General features: G+C 36.0%; 1 protein-coding gene across 3 annotated transcripts in view; it reads right to left on the bottom strand.

Annotated features, from left to right (window-relative positions):
- RALGPS2 (Ral GEF with PH domain and SH3 binding motif 2) overlaps positions 1-14,350 on the bottom strand; it is a 168,782-nt gene that overhangs the window by 99,165 nt on the left and 55,267 nt on the right. For all 3 annotated transcript variants that reach the window (XM_042976682.1, XM_042976680.1, XM_042976681.1), the window contains exon 5: positions 9,304-9,387. In XM_042976682.1, coding sequence (XP_042832616.1) covers positions 9,304-9,387 — 84 coding nt within the window. The remainder of the gene's footprint in view (positions 1-9,303; positions 9,388-14,350) is intronic.

The raw sequence follows: 14,350 nt of genomic DNA, 5'->3' as shown, positions 1-14,350 counted from the left end.
AAGACAAAATGCCATCATGATTTTGAAACATGGCCAAAAGGTCTCTGTCATTCTGTCATTGAAAGTTGGGGTCTATGTCACCTGTCATGTCATCTGGACAGGCTTGTGACTGCTTTAATGAACAGAAGATTAACAAAATTGATGCTAACTTCCAGAAGATGGTCATAAAAGAAAGCCTCTGCCTTGACTGGAGGAACATTCTCTCTGAGGTTCCTGAGCTACTGTGTAAGAAGTCCAACTTCTGTCCATGCTGGACAGGCTAAGTGCAGGTGCTCCCCATTTGACAATCCCAGATAAAGCCAACCATACCCCAGAATACTGATCCAGAATGACCCACACAAAGATACAGTTCAATAAAATTACTGGGAAAAAATCTTTTGGCCATTGAGACAAAAAGATAAAGTGATTTTTAAGGAAAAGAAAATGTAATTATCACCGGACTTATCAACAGTAACACTTGTCAGAAAAAAAAAAAAATGGAGTAATATATCAAAAATCATCAAGGAAAGAAAATTGTACACAGAGGACAGGCACATTTGCCAGCATGCAAGAATTCAGGAATTACTATTCTCACGAGCCCTTCCTGAGTACTGTAATGGATAACAAGCTCTAGGCAATCAACATGCCTTGATAATCAGGACTCTGTGAGTAGAAGAAAGAACATGTGGACGCAATACAGAAGAGTTGGAAAAAAAACTCTATAGTCGGTCCTGAATTTGAATTACAAGTATCTATACAAACTCACGAGATATTTTATCTTTAAATAGTTGTTTGTCTATGTGTGTGTGGACGACATATAGAAATCTTAGCTACCTCTGCTGAAAAAGGCATAGAAAATAGCAATGAGCATTTCTAGCATTCAAGTCCATTTCCCCCTGTAAGAAACCAGGACTTACTAAAGAACGTTGATTCCAGATACAGGGAGGGGATGGGAGCAGGTAATGGACAAAATGAACCTGAAATATCTTTGCATACCAGATGGCAAGGAAACTATTAAAGACTGTTAGAATCATGACAAAGGACATGAAAGTGGCTCAGCTGGTTAAGCATAAGACTCTTCATTTCAGTTTAGGTCATGATCTCATGGTTTTGTGAGTTGGAGCCCTGCGTCTGGCTCTGTGCTGACTGTGGAGCCTGCTTGGGATTCTCCCTCTCTTTCTGCCCCTCCCCCTGCTCTCACTCTCTCTGTCTCTCTCAAAATAAACAAACTTAACAATATACTTTTTTAAAAAGGTAATAACTGCAATGGGTTGAAACACATCATATATGATGTTTTAATTTGTAAGTTCACAATGGTACTTAAAAAAACTACTTGGTCACTGTTAGAGGAAGTCAGAACACCAATTCATTATCTTCAAAACAACTAAATAATGGGAAAGAATTGAACATTTATCCTTCCTTGCTTATAGGAAATGGATCTCTGGGTAAGCAAATACCAGATGAGGGAAAATGTCTCTTTATAAAAGCATTCCAACTAATAAATGAAAAAGAATGAAATGTGAATTAACGTTAACATTTTTTTAATGTTTATTTATTTTTGAGGGAGGTGGGCAGGGAGAGAGGGAGACAGAAAATCCAAAGCAGGCCCCAGGCTCTGAGCTGTCAGCAAGGAGCCCAATGCAAGGCAAAAACTGTGAAATATGACCTGAGCCTAAGTCGGATGCTTAACCAACTGAGCCATACAGGCGTCCCAGCCTTTTAACAACTTCAGTTAATTAATGGATCTAGACACAGCTGCTAAAATCCTGAAAAAGACAACCAGATATTATGTGCCTCCTGATGAAAAAGAAGAAAAACAACAAACACAACACATATTCTTGCCAAAGGCACTGAACCCAACTGAATCCTTGGAACCAGCACTAACACCCAGAAAACATAATATATTACACTGTATTAGATGCAATCTAGATTGTGGGAGACTCAAAATTAGGTCAAAATGCCTAGGTGCCTCCACAGGTAAATGATAAGGAAAAGAAAAGGAGAAAATGCCAATTAAAAAGTCTTAAAATTTAACAAATTTTAAAAATTGGCAAGGGTAAATAGTTGTGTCTGGGGACACATTTAGGTGATAAAACTATAAAAAGACACACAAGAAAGTGAGTATGATAAAAGGACAGTGATTATTCCTGGAGGAAGAAAGGGTGTGACTGGGCTGAGGTACATGTAGGAGTTTCTAAAGTTCAAGTTTTATTTTTGGTCTGGGTGATGTTACAAGGATATTTGACAATAGTTTATTGAACCATGTATTTGTTTTGTGGGTTTTTTGTATCCACATTTTAATTTACAGTAAGTTATGAGTAAGAAAATAAATGAGTAAGAAATACAAGAATAATAAAAATGACCAGGGAGATTTTAAAATGACAGAACTTGTGGGGTGCCTGGGTGGCTCAGTCGGTTAAGCGGCCGACTTCGGCTCAGGTCATGATCTCGTGGTCTGTGAGTTCAAGCCCCACGTGGGCTCTGTGCTGACAGCTCAGAGCCTGGAGCCTGCTTCAGATTCTGTGTCTCCCTCTCTCTGACCCTCCCCCGTTCATGCTGTGTCTCAAAAATAAATGAACGTTAAAAAAAAAAAAATTAAAAAAAAAAAAAAGAAAAAAGAAAATGACAGAACTTGTGAAAATGAAAAAACAAAAGAAAAGTGAAGTTAAAATTAGTAAGAGCTAGAATGAAAAGGTCCGTGGAGATAATGATCTTTGTTTTTCCTGTTCACTAATATATTCCAAACACTGAGAACAGTGCCCAGGACACAGTGAAGCTTAATAAACATTTACTGAATAAAAATGAAACCCGAATCATTTCATATCAATTAGGTTGCAAAGTCTGATGATACCAACTGTTGACAAAGATGAGAGTAACGAAAGTTCTTGTACTCTGCTGGTGGGAATGCAAAATCAGTACAATCATTAAAAAAAAAAAAGACACCATCTTTTATAGTTAAACATGCATACATTCTCTCTGACAAAAATTTTATATCTAAACACACATTTTTCTAACCAATTACAGTGGGTTTTTTTTTTACCCACTTTAATGTATCAATTTAGTAAGTCTAAGTAGCAATGTTACTACTTTAGTAAGCAGAAAAGATCAAAGAACATATCATCTAATACAAATAAATATTATTTCAGAATACTTCTGTTTCAGCTGTGTGTCTACACTGAATCACAGTGTAAAATATTTTATCTTATCGTGGGTCACCATCAAAAAAGTTTGAAAGCCACTGCCTAGAGAAACTAGTATACATAAGTACCAAGACTCAGAATATTCCTAGCATCATTCTTCATAATAGCAAAAAATTAGGAAACATATCTCATGGTCATCCTCAAAAGAATGATAAATTCATTTTGATATATTCATACAATGAAATGCTAGAAAACAGTGAAAAATCAATGAATTAGAGCCAAATACATCACCATGGCATCAGAGAAACACAAAGTGAAAAAAAGCCAACCATAAAAAAAAATATATATAGTCTGATGATACATTTTATGAGGATGAAAAACAAGATTATACAACATGCTGCTTCAGGATACAAACATTTCCGATGAATCTATAAAAGAATTACAAGAAGAGTTTAAAAAACTTTTAAAAACCTGCCCAAAAAACCAAAACCCAAATTTTCAGATAATGGTTATCCTTGAGAGAGGGTACAGGGAAGAATATGTAAAATGTTTAAAGAGTTTGGGTAATATTCTAGCTCCTAGCTTAGGTGGTCAATTCAAAATCATTTATTAGAATGCTTTTTAATACACATTCATCACATGAACTTGCCATTTCTGTAGGCTAACAATGGTTGAACATCAGCAGTTTCACATGACTCAAACAAATATTTAACACATTCTTTGAAATGTACCAAATATTTCATAAAAAAGTAAATCCTAGAAAACATTTATTCACAGGATATTTTTAACTGTAGTTGCTTTATTCAGTTTTATAATCATATAGAAGTGTTATAAAAACCTTATATTTGCAGCCAAAAATATGTTAAGCTTCAAGATAGTTTTCTCAACTGTTTACATGGAACACTTCAAATGTATACTGAACTAAACAGAAGATAATAATGAAGTCCCTGATGTATATCAACCAGTTTCAACAATTATCAAGTTATGGCCAAACTTTTTCACCTCTACCCCTCCCTTCCCCTCAAATGCCCCAGGAATACTGTGAAGAAAATCATAGATAATATATAACTACATCTATAAATTTTACTTTCAGAAAGTAGAGTCTTTTTTAACAAACATAACCCATTATCATGATCATTCTTTTTTTTTTTTTTTTAATTTTTTTTTTTAACGTTTTATTTATTTTTGAGACAGGGAGAGACAGAGCATGAACAAGGGAGGGTCAGAGAGAGGGAGACACAGAATCTGAAACAGGCTCCAGGCTCTGTGCTGTCAGCACAGAGCCCGACGCGGGGCTCGAACCCACGGACCGCGAGATCATGACCTGAGCCGAAGTCAGCCGCTTAACGGACTGAGCCACCCAGGCGCCCCTCATGATCATTCTTAAAAGCATTAACTTCTAATTATCAGTCGTATTTCCAATTATCTAAAGATAATGTCTAAAACAAATTTAAACAACCCTTCCCCAATAAAAAAGAAAACAAAAACAAGAAACTCCACTGGCCAGAAGGCAAGCCCCCAAGTTGTCAGAGGAATATCCAATATAGAATGATGATTAAAATTATGACATAGTTCAATCACAGGAGATCATAGAGATACTAAAAATGTTTTCAACATATAATGATATAGGAACATTTAATGGTATGCCATGACAATAAGGCTATAAATCACATGCACAACATGATTTCTATTAAATTAAGAAAAAATAAAGAATGAAGAAAAGGATATATGCTGAAATGTTAACAACAGTCATGTCCACGTATTTGTTTTCCCCTCAGCTTTTTATACATTTCTACGTTTTTTCAATTTCCCTGCAATACATAGTATTATTTTGATAATCAATAGAAAGCATAATTAAAAAAATTTTTTTAATGTTTTTATTTATTTTTGAAGGGGAGAGAGAGAGAGTGAGACAGAGCATGAGCGGGGGAGGAGCAGAGAGAGAGGAAGACACAGAATTCAAAGCAGGCTCCAGGCTCTAAGCTGTCAGCATAGAGCCCGATGTGGGGCTTGAACTCATGAACTGTGAGCCGAAGTCGGACGCTTAACTGACTGAGCCACCCAGGCGCCCCAGAAAGCATAATTTTTAATGGGATGGGAGAGAGTTCCATTTCTGGTAATGTGGAGTAGCTGGTATCTTTGGGAATGCTCATCTGATTATAATTCCAAATTATAAAAACAACTATTTAAAACCACAAGAGAGGGACGAAAAGAAGGCAGAAACTGGAGAACTGATCCTTGAAAGAAGATGCGTTGGATGAGATTTGCACTGGGTTCACTGAGGATGCTTTCTAGTTACCACAATGTGGGCAACTAAAATTCAAGCAGAAGGCCATAGTCTTAATGGTTTCAAAAGTCAGAAGCCAGGTGGCCAGAAAGTGAGGGAATAAATTCTAGAAAGGAAAGAAAGATAAGAAGGAGATTCCCCCAAATCTATATAAAAATGTCATCTAACTCTCTGGCTGACCTTGGAACTGTGCATGTGCAAGGGAAACTCTAAGAAGCCTAATTGAAAACAAAACCTAAAGGAAATTATCTGTTCTCCAAGGAGAGACAGAATTTGAAGTTTGAGTCCAGCGAAGTTAACTGCTTGCTAAAATAAAAATCAACACTCTTCAAAAGAGGAAAACAAAACCATTATTACACTATACGTTAACTAACTTGGATTTAAATAAAAATTTAAAAATGCAAAAAAAAAAAAAAAAGGAAAAAGAAAAAATACTGAAGAAAAGTCATAAATAAGTTAGTCAGAGATAAATACCATATGTGGAATTCAAGAAACAAAGTAAAGGAGCCAAGGGAAAAATGAGAGACAGAGGCAAACCAAGAAACAGATTCTTAACTATAGAGAACTGGTGGTTACTGGAGAGGAGGTGGAGGGGGAATGGGTTAAATAGGGGACGTGGATTCAGAAGGGCACTTGTGATGAGCACCGGGTGATGTATGGAAGGGTTGAATCACTGAATTGTACATCTGAAACTAATATTATGCTGTATGTTAACTAACTGGAATGTAAATGAAAGCTTAAAAAAAAAAGAGGACAACGGAATCCAGAATCACTATTATGTATCATCCATAATGATAACTATAAAACTTTAAAAATTATCATACATGCAAAGAAACAGAAAAATGTGACAGTTAAGAGGTAAAGCACTAAAAGGACAAAAACAGACCCCAAGATAACTCTTTTGCTATAATTAGTGACAACTAGATGCAACATGGGATCCCAAAGTATCTTGTAACAATAACAAAAAGGATATTAGTGAGAAAACTGGGGACATCTGAATAATGTCCTTAACTTAGTTAATAGTACTGTACCAATGTTGATTTCCTGGCTCTGATAACTATACTTCTGTAAGATGTTAGCACTGGGGGAAGGTAACATCTTATATGGAATATAAGAATATGGAAACTCTCTGAACTATCTTTGTACCCTTTCTAAGTCTGAACTGAAAAGCAGAGATTCAGACTGAATTACAAAAATGAAAGGTATGTTAACTAACTAGAATTTAAATAAAAATTTGAAAAACAAACAAACCCCCACCAAAACAAAATAAACCTTAGATTCCTTAACATTAAATTGTCGTTGTGCATGTGATTGTTGTGAAGTTCAACTGGGGATATTTTTGAGAAAATATAGAGAAGAAAATGGAGTAAAAATGAGTTCTTAAAACAATTATAATGTAGTTCTGTTGCTAAGATACTAATGATGTATTTGATCAAATAATTTGATTCTTTTAATATATATTTAAGGAAAATTTTAAAAAAGGAAAAACTACCACTTATCAAATTCAAATGGATGTCAAATGGAATACTACACAGCAATAAAAAGGAATTATTAATGCATGCAACAAGAATAAATCTCAAAGACTTTATGCTTTGAGAGAGTGAAAGAGACTAGTTTCAAAAGGCTACGTACTATATGACTCTATTTATATAAAAGTCTGGGGGCGCCTGGCTGGCTTAGTCGGTTAAGGGTCCGACTTCGGCACGGGTCATGATCTCACGGTTCGTGAGTTCAAGCCCCGTGTTGGACTCTGCTGACAGCTCGGACCCTGGAGCCTGCTTCAGAATCTGTGTCTCCCTCTCTCTCTCTCCCTCTCTCTCTCTCTTCCTCCCCCGCTTGCACTCTGTCTCTCTCTCTCTCAAAAATAAAGATTAAAAAAAAATTTTTTTAATGTCTGGAGAAGGCAAATACAGTGATGGAAAAGAGCTCATTGGTCACCAAGGGTTAGGGATAGAGAGTGGGTGTGACTACAAGGGTACAGCACAAAAGAAATTTTTAGGGTGATAAAAGTGAATTTTGATTATACTTATATAAATCTACATATATGTTAAAATTCCTAAAAAAAATAAAAAATAAAAAAAGGAAGACCCAACGATATGCTGTCTACAAAAAACTCATTTTAAAAATAATATTGCACACAGGTTCCCTCTAAAAGATTCTAACTTCTTTCAAAATTTGCTATTTCAAATGTCCTATGATCCCACTAGGAGAAATTAATAGAGTAATGGAGCCATTAAGTGAGATTACAGGATCTATTATGATCTGGAATAAGGATAAAAGCTTTTGGTACAATGTGACATATCTGACTCTGACAACTTTTCAGCTTAAGAATAATATTATTGCTTAAAATGTAAAGTCAAATTTGTGAATATTATAATAATGTTTTTGTATGGCAAAGAAAAAAAATTTTACTGTGGTAAAAAAAATTCTGACCAACTCAGAAAAATTTTGAAAACAACTTCTATATAACTTGAATATGAAATTCAGTGTAAGACACGCTTGCCCTGTGTCCCTAATAATGATTTAATCTAATTTTTAAAGACTTTGATCTACTTCCATTTTGGGGAATACAGTGAACCAAATACCCTGAGAAACTATTTGCTACAAACTCCTAGAAATGTTGGGTTGAAGACAAGAAACTTTTTTAAAAAATGTGTGGCTAACTTGAAAGGAAGGATTTCTTCCCCTAGAGGCCAAAACAAAGAGGGAAATAAAGGCAAAGCAGTAGTTACAAGAAAGGGCACTATAGCTGCCCATGGAGGATTTTCTCTCAGTGACATAGGGGCTCGGGATTTAATACTCCTTCAAATACAAGGACCCCATCTCTACTCTACCACCTCTATGTCTATCTAAGGGATCTTCAAAGGGCTAAAATGTAGACTAAAACAATTCCCTTCTTGGCAGAGAAAGGCAGAGTAGATGGAGAAAAATAAGTCTTTTTAAAAAATGTTTATTTATTTTGAGAAAGAAAGAGAGAGGGTGCACACAAGTGGGGGAGGAGCAGAGAGAGAGAGAGGGAGTGACAGAATCCCAAGCAGGCTCCACACAGTCAGCGCAGAGCTCAACACGGGGCTCGATCTCCTGAACTGTGAGATTGTGACCTGATCCGAAATCAAGAGTCAGACGCTTGACCGATGAGCTACCCACGTGCCCTGAAAAATAAGTCTTTTATAAGAATTTGTAAACATCCCTTAGTTGGATTTGGAGTTGAAATTTCCACTACGGCAATGTACGGATGTTCCCAACCAAAACATATAAAAAACTGCCCTAAGTCAGTATAGCCCTTGGTACCAGCAAAAGCAAACAAAAAGCATTTCAGAAGAGATATACCCTCACTCTAGGTGGCAGCAGAATTCCCACAAAGTACAGATATAAGCTTAAATGATGAGTGCTCAATCCAAAATTAGAAAATGCATAAAAATACAAACCATTCTGAATAAGGATTAGCAGAAATAACAGAGAATTAGTACTCCAAGGACTCTGGATGATAACAGAAATTATAAAATAAAATGATGAAAATTATCTAAGAAATATAAAAAAAATCACACTAGTGTAAAAGTGTACACAGACTTGAAATAGAAATGACCCATCTGAAGAGAATTAGTGAATTGAAATACAGAACTGAGGAAATAATGCAGAATGGAACACAAAGAAACAGATATAAAATACAAAAGGTTAAGATAACAGGTAAAAAAGAACGTCAAGTACCAAGAAATTTCCAACAGAAATTACAGAAGAAAAAAAATAGAGATCAGGCAGGGGGACAGTATTTGAAGAGATATTGGCTGAAAATATGCCAGCATTCATGTGAAAAGCTAAACTACTTCTTAATGAAAAATTATATATTGAGGAACTGAATTTCAGAAAGTAAGTATCAAAATTTTATAGGCAACTCACATGATTAAATCTTCTTGTGAAGGCAACGGCATTTGGTGCAGAACTGTATTTTTCTTTTTTATTCCATCCACAACTTGAAAGCTCCTGAAAAAATAGGTTAAAAATAAGTTCATGAAATAGCCCAGTTTTCTTATTATATTAGGGGTTTCACAACATTAAAGACAGTTGTGTCCCCTCCTAGAACCATTTTATTCAAGAGGAACATATCTAATACTGTAACCATTCAGTTAAATCATAAAAACAAATTTTACCCGTAGAATATAAGAGGGCAAAATTCCCTATTAGAACATAGGTAACTAGACCTACACTCCACAGGGAGATTGGTGGATTCTCCTTCTGAAGATATTGGAGTGTCAACAGGAAGGACCTATAGATAATGAGAGCTAGGCTTCCTACAACGTACAGTGAACCCTACTAGTTGTCAAGCCCCATTCCCAGTCAGTTACTCAGAGCTTCCAATCAGCTTTCCAGTACCTTCTTCTTTGAGCTGACAGCCAACTACCCCATATATGTCATGAAACCTCTAATAAAAGGGCTCTTGATACCCCACAGGGTCTGTCAATAGAATTCAAAGGGCTCAATAAACTTAAAAACTTAAATTTCTATTTTATACTAACTTCTGATATGACATTCCTTTTTATCTTAAATGTAGAATACAGATTACAGAAGAATTGGCAATGCATGTGACGTTACCATTGATAAAAATCACAGATATTTTCATTTTCATATCACATTACAGTTAGTGCAGATAGCTCAAAACTATCATTGATATGCATCACTAGTTTGATATTATGAGCTCATCATCTCTGGATCTTACTTAATGTTAACATAAAAGCACATATATATTGCTATGTGACAGTTTTACAAAATACTTTGGGAAGTGTATTTTAATAGAATTGACTTCCTTTGATTTTAAAGAAGGGTTCAGATTCATAGGCTTCATTCAGGGGCCAAGGGAGTCCAAGATTCAAAACAGGTTAAATATCCTGCTATAATACCAATAACCACCACCAAAAAGAGATAGAATCTATAGGGGGAAAAAAAAAAAAAAGACTCTGAGGAAGCTGAGTTAGGGAAGGGAACCAAAAAAACTGAGAGAAGAGAAAGACAGAACCATATATTTACTACTCTCAGATAAGAATAGGTATTGCTCCCATTAGGCAAAAACAGGATACGTTCTATTCAGAGAACAAAACACAGCCTTTGGAAATGAAAAACACACTAAGGGAGATTTTAAAAATCACTGTAAGAGTTGTGAGATAAAGGTGATAGAATCTTTTAAAAAATAAGCTCAAAACAGGATCCAAATATTCTGTTAGAGAGTCCGTAAAAGTCAATGTCTGAATAATAACAGGAGTTTTATAATTTTTTTAATGTTTATTTATTTTTGAGAGAGAGACAGAGTGTGAGTGGGGGAGGGGCAGAGAGAGAGGGAGACACAGAATCTGAAGCAGGCTCCAGTCTCTGAGCTGTCCGCATAGAGCCCACATGGGGCTTGAACCCACAAACTGCGAGATCATGACCTGAGCTGAAGTCAGACCTTAACCAACTGAGCCACCCAGGTGTCCCAATAACAGGAATTTTAAGAGAGAACAGAGAAAATAGAGAAAAATATCTTACCCCCCCAAAAAATTTTTTTTTAGTTTTATTTTAGAGAGAGAGAGTGTCTGTGTGCATGGGCATGCAAGCAGGGGAGAGAGGGAGACAGAATCTTAAGCAGGCTCCCTGCTCCACATGGAGCCCAACATGGTGCTCCATCATGCGATCCTGGGATCATGATCTGAGCTGAAATCAAGAGTTAGATGCTTAACTGACTGAACCACCCAGGTGTCCCCCCCGGCCCCGCTAAATTTTTTAATGCCCTTCCCCTAAGAAGTTTAAGAACAAGATCTGTCTAGTGTTCTTTACAGTGGATTAAATTTTTAAAACCCTCAAAACAAGGCCTAGCCTCAAAAAAACTGTAGCACACTGGAGACTAAGAGATTAAATCTGTAAGATTCAAAAACAAAACAAAATAAAACTAGATCACACGCAGATCAAAGTATCAGATACCTCAACAGCAACACTGAAAGATAAAGACAACTGAAAACAAAGTCTTCAAAATCCTAGAATTCTGTCCAACAAAAAAATGAATTAAGTATGAAAGTATACTACAGACATTTTCAGACATGCAAGTGTCAGAGAATTTGTTTTCTAGGGACCTATTCTCAGCTAGGAAAATGTGGTTCCTCAAAACAAACGAGCAAATTAAGAAAAAAAAAAAAAGACATGGGATCCAAGAAACTGAGCAACCAATACAGAAAGAAAATATTGCAAAACCCAGATTATCAATAAAGGGAGATCCTGGGACATAACTGTGAGCAGAGCTTAAGAACAACAGTCCAGATAGTAACTAAGCAAGAGGTAAGAGATTCCAAGAGAGATACCTCTCAAAAATGAAACAATACCTAAGTGTTTGAACACACTGAGAAGACACATTCACTATATTCACTTCTGGCAGAAGAATTAGTGACAAGTATAGAGAAAGCTTAAGTAAGTTGTTAGCTCAAGGAACACAAAATTTAAGTAATCATGGCTCCACTGTAAAGAATAGTTGAGCCATGATTACTTATTCATGTCGAAACTGTGACATAACTATATGCGAAAAAGAGGAGGAACAGAACTGTATAAAGGTCAAGGGAAACAATATAAAAGTGTGAAATCATTTTCTATAGTACAGAGTCAATATATCATATCTAAAATTTTAAAAATCAGGGGCGGCTGGGTGGCTCAGTCAGTTAAGTGTCCGACTCTTGCTTTCAGCTCAGGTCATGGCCTCGCGGCTTTGTGGTTTCAAGCCCTGCATCAGGCTCTGCACTGGCAGCTCAGAGCCTGCTTGGGATTCTCTCTCTTCTCTCACTCTGCCTCACTCTGCCCCACTCTGCCCCACTCGTGCTATCTCTCTCAAAATAAATAAACTTAAAAAATTTTTAAAACCATAAACAATAGACATTTAGACATATTATTTGAAAACTGGACATAAATTCCTGCAAGAAGGAATAGTTAAGGCACTGGATGAGCATGGGGCTCAAGGATGGAGGCCGGTGGAAATACGGGACTTCTTAAATGTGATGTATGCCTGTCTTCCATAAAATTTTAAAACAGAAACAGAAAGAAATGGACTGAGAAGGGGACTGAGGAAACAGTTATGGTGATACTACAAAATCTAACTAAAACACAAAAATTAAGGTGATGTTTGTTTCCTTATATTGGAAAAAGTGGTAGATTCAAGATATCTTGGAGGCAGGCAGGATTTGGTCAAAAATTGGATCCACACAATGTAAGCCAAGAATGAGGTGTCCAGAGGTACCAAGACTCCCAAGTTTTCGGCTTGAGTAATGGAGATGAAGAATACTAAAGGAAGAAACGGCAATCATTGTTTTAACACAGCGGACAAGCAGTAAATGCTCTGAAGATATCAATTACTTTTTTAAAATCTAAAGCTAGATCACAACCTTCAGATTTGAAATTACTAAAGGAAAATATGGAACAGAAACAACTCTACAGTAAAAAGACAACTGCTTGTTAGCCTAGATACAGGCTCATTTCACATTACCTCCTTGTACGGACAGAAAATATTTAGTGACAGATACTACACGAACATGAAAATGACATGACAGCTATATTAAAAACATCAAACTTCTAGAAAATATTTTTTCTAAAAATATTAATATAACCATATTAATGTAACTACATAAAGATAGCATATTTTAGGACAAAATTCCTTGGATTAGATCTACAAATACCGAGCTCATTTTAAACCAATTAATATAACTTCCAAATACATATTAATGCTATTAATATACAGTGTCTGTGTCAAATTGATGTCAACATAGCCATTCGATAGAGTTCAAACTCAGTTATGCAGCTTTACACAAAATGTAAATGTCATTTTCCTGTTATAAGTAAGGCTGTACCATAAATAATGAATATCCTTGCACCTTCTCTGACATTTCTGATCATTTCCTAAAAATATAGTCCTAGAAGTAAAATCACTAGGTCAAAGAGTCTGAACCCTTTCAAGGCTTTGATCCCTGTCAAGCTGCCCTCCTGAAATACCGAGTCATTTATACCACCACTACTGAGTCACTTTCCCAACAGTCTCACCAAATCTGGGTATATTTATCCTCTTTTTGTATATCACTACTTTAATTTCCCCAACTGTAAGGAAGAAGTGCCTTTGTTAAAAGAAGTGAAAAGGGGGGCGCGTGGGTGGCTCAGTCAGTTAAGTGTCTGAGTCTTGATTTCGGCTCAGGTCATGATCTCAAAGTCTGTAAGATCAAATCCCATGGTGGGCTCTGTGCTGACAGTGTGGAGCTTGGGATTCTCTTTCTCCCTCTCTCTCTCAAAATAAGTAAATAAACATTTTTTTAAAAAAATTGAATGAACAAGATTTGTTTTAAAAAGGAGAGAAAAGGGAGGGTGGAGGCTGTGAATCACTTATAAACCCACCACTGAGAGAAAACCTATGAAAACACCTTCCCAATCTTGTTTATGTGCAAAAGGGGGCCTAGTTTTTTGTTTGTTTAAAGTAGCCAGTACTTTTATTGTCCTCTTCTGTGTGATTTAATCTTCTGGTTTTATGCTTAAAACCTTCTCATCCAGAGAACAGGTGTCTTAACAGCAGCAGTGAAAGAATTAACACTAACAGAGATTACCATGTGCTAGGCACTATTATAAGTGCTTTATACATACTCACTTGAACCTATCTTCACCATTATAAATTATTATGATAAACAAGGAACCCAGTAAAAGTGTCAGTGAATTATGGCTTTATTTTTTTACACGAAAACCTTTTGACTGCTTTTCTGACTCTTCAAATAAAAAATAAGAGGTTTTGAAAAATTCATCCAATTCTTAGAACATTTCAACATCATTAACTTAATGGAAAAATGCTTTGTCCCTTAACAGAACCCTTGGAAGCCAACAGAAAGGAGGTGGGGATGAATCAATCTATAGTCACATCACTTGGGAGTACATAGATTAAAATTCCACTGGAGCCCTCTGT

Source organism: Panthera tigris, chromosome F3 (genome assembly GCF_018350195.1).
Source record: "Panthera tigris isolate Pti1 chromosome F3, P.tigris_Pti1_mat1.1, whole genome shotgun sequence".
NCBI lineage: Eukaryota > Metazoa > Chordata > Mammalia > Carnivora > Felidae > Panthera > Panthera tigris.
The sequence above is the reverse complement of the archived record's forward strand: the minus strand, read 5'-3'. Positions and strand labels throughout refer to the sequence as shown.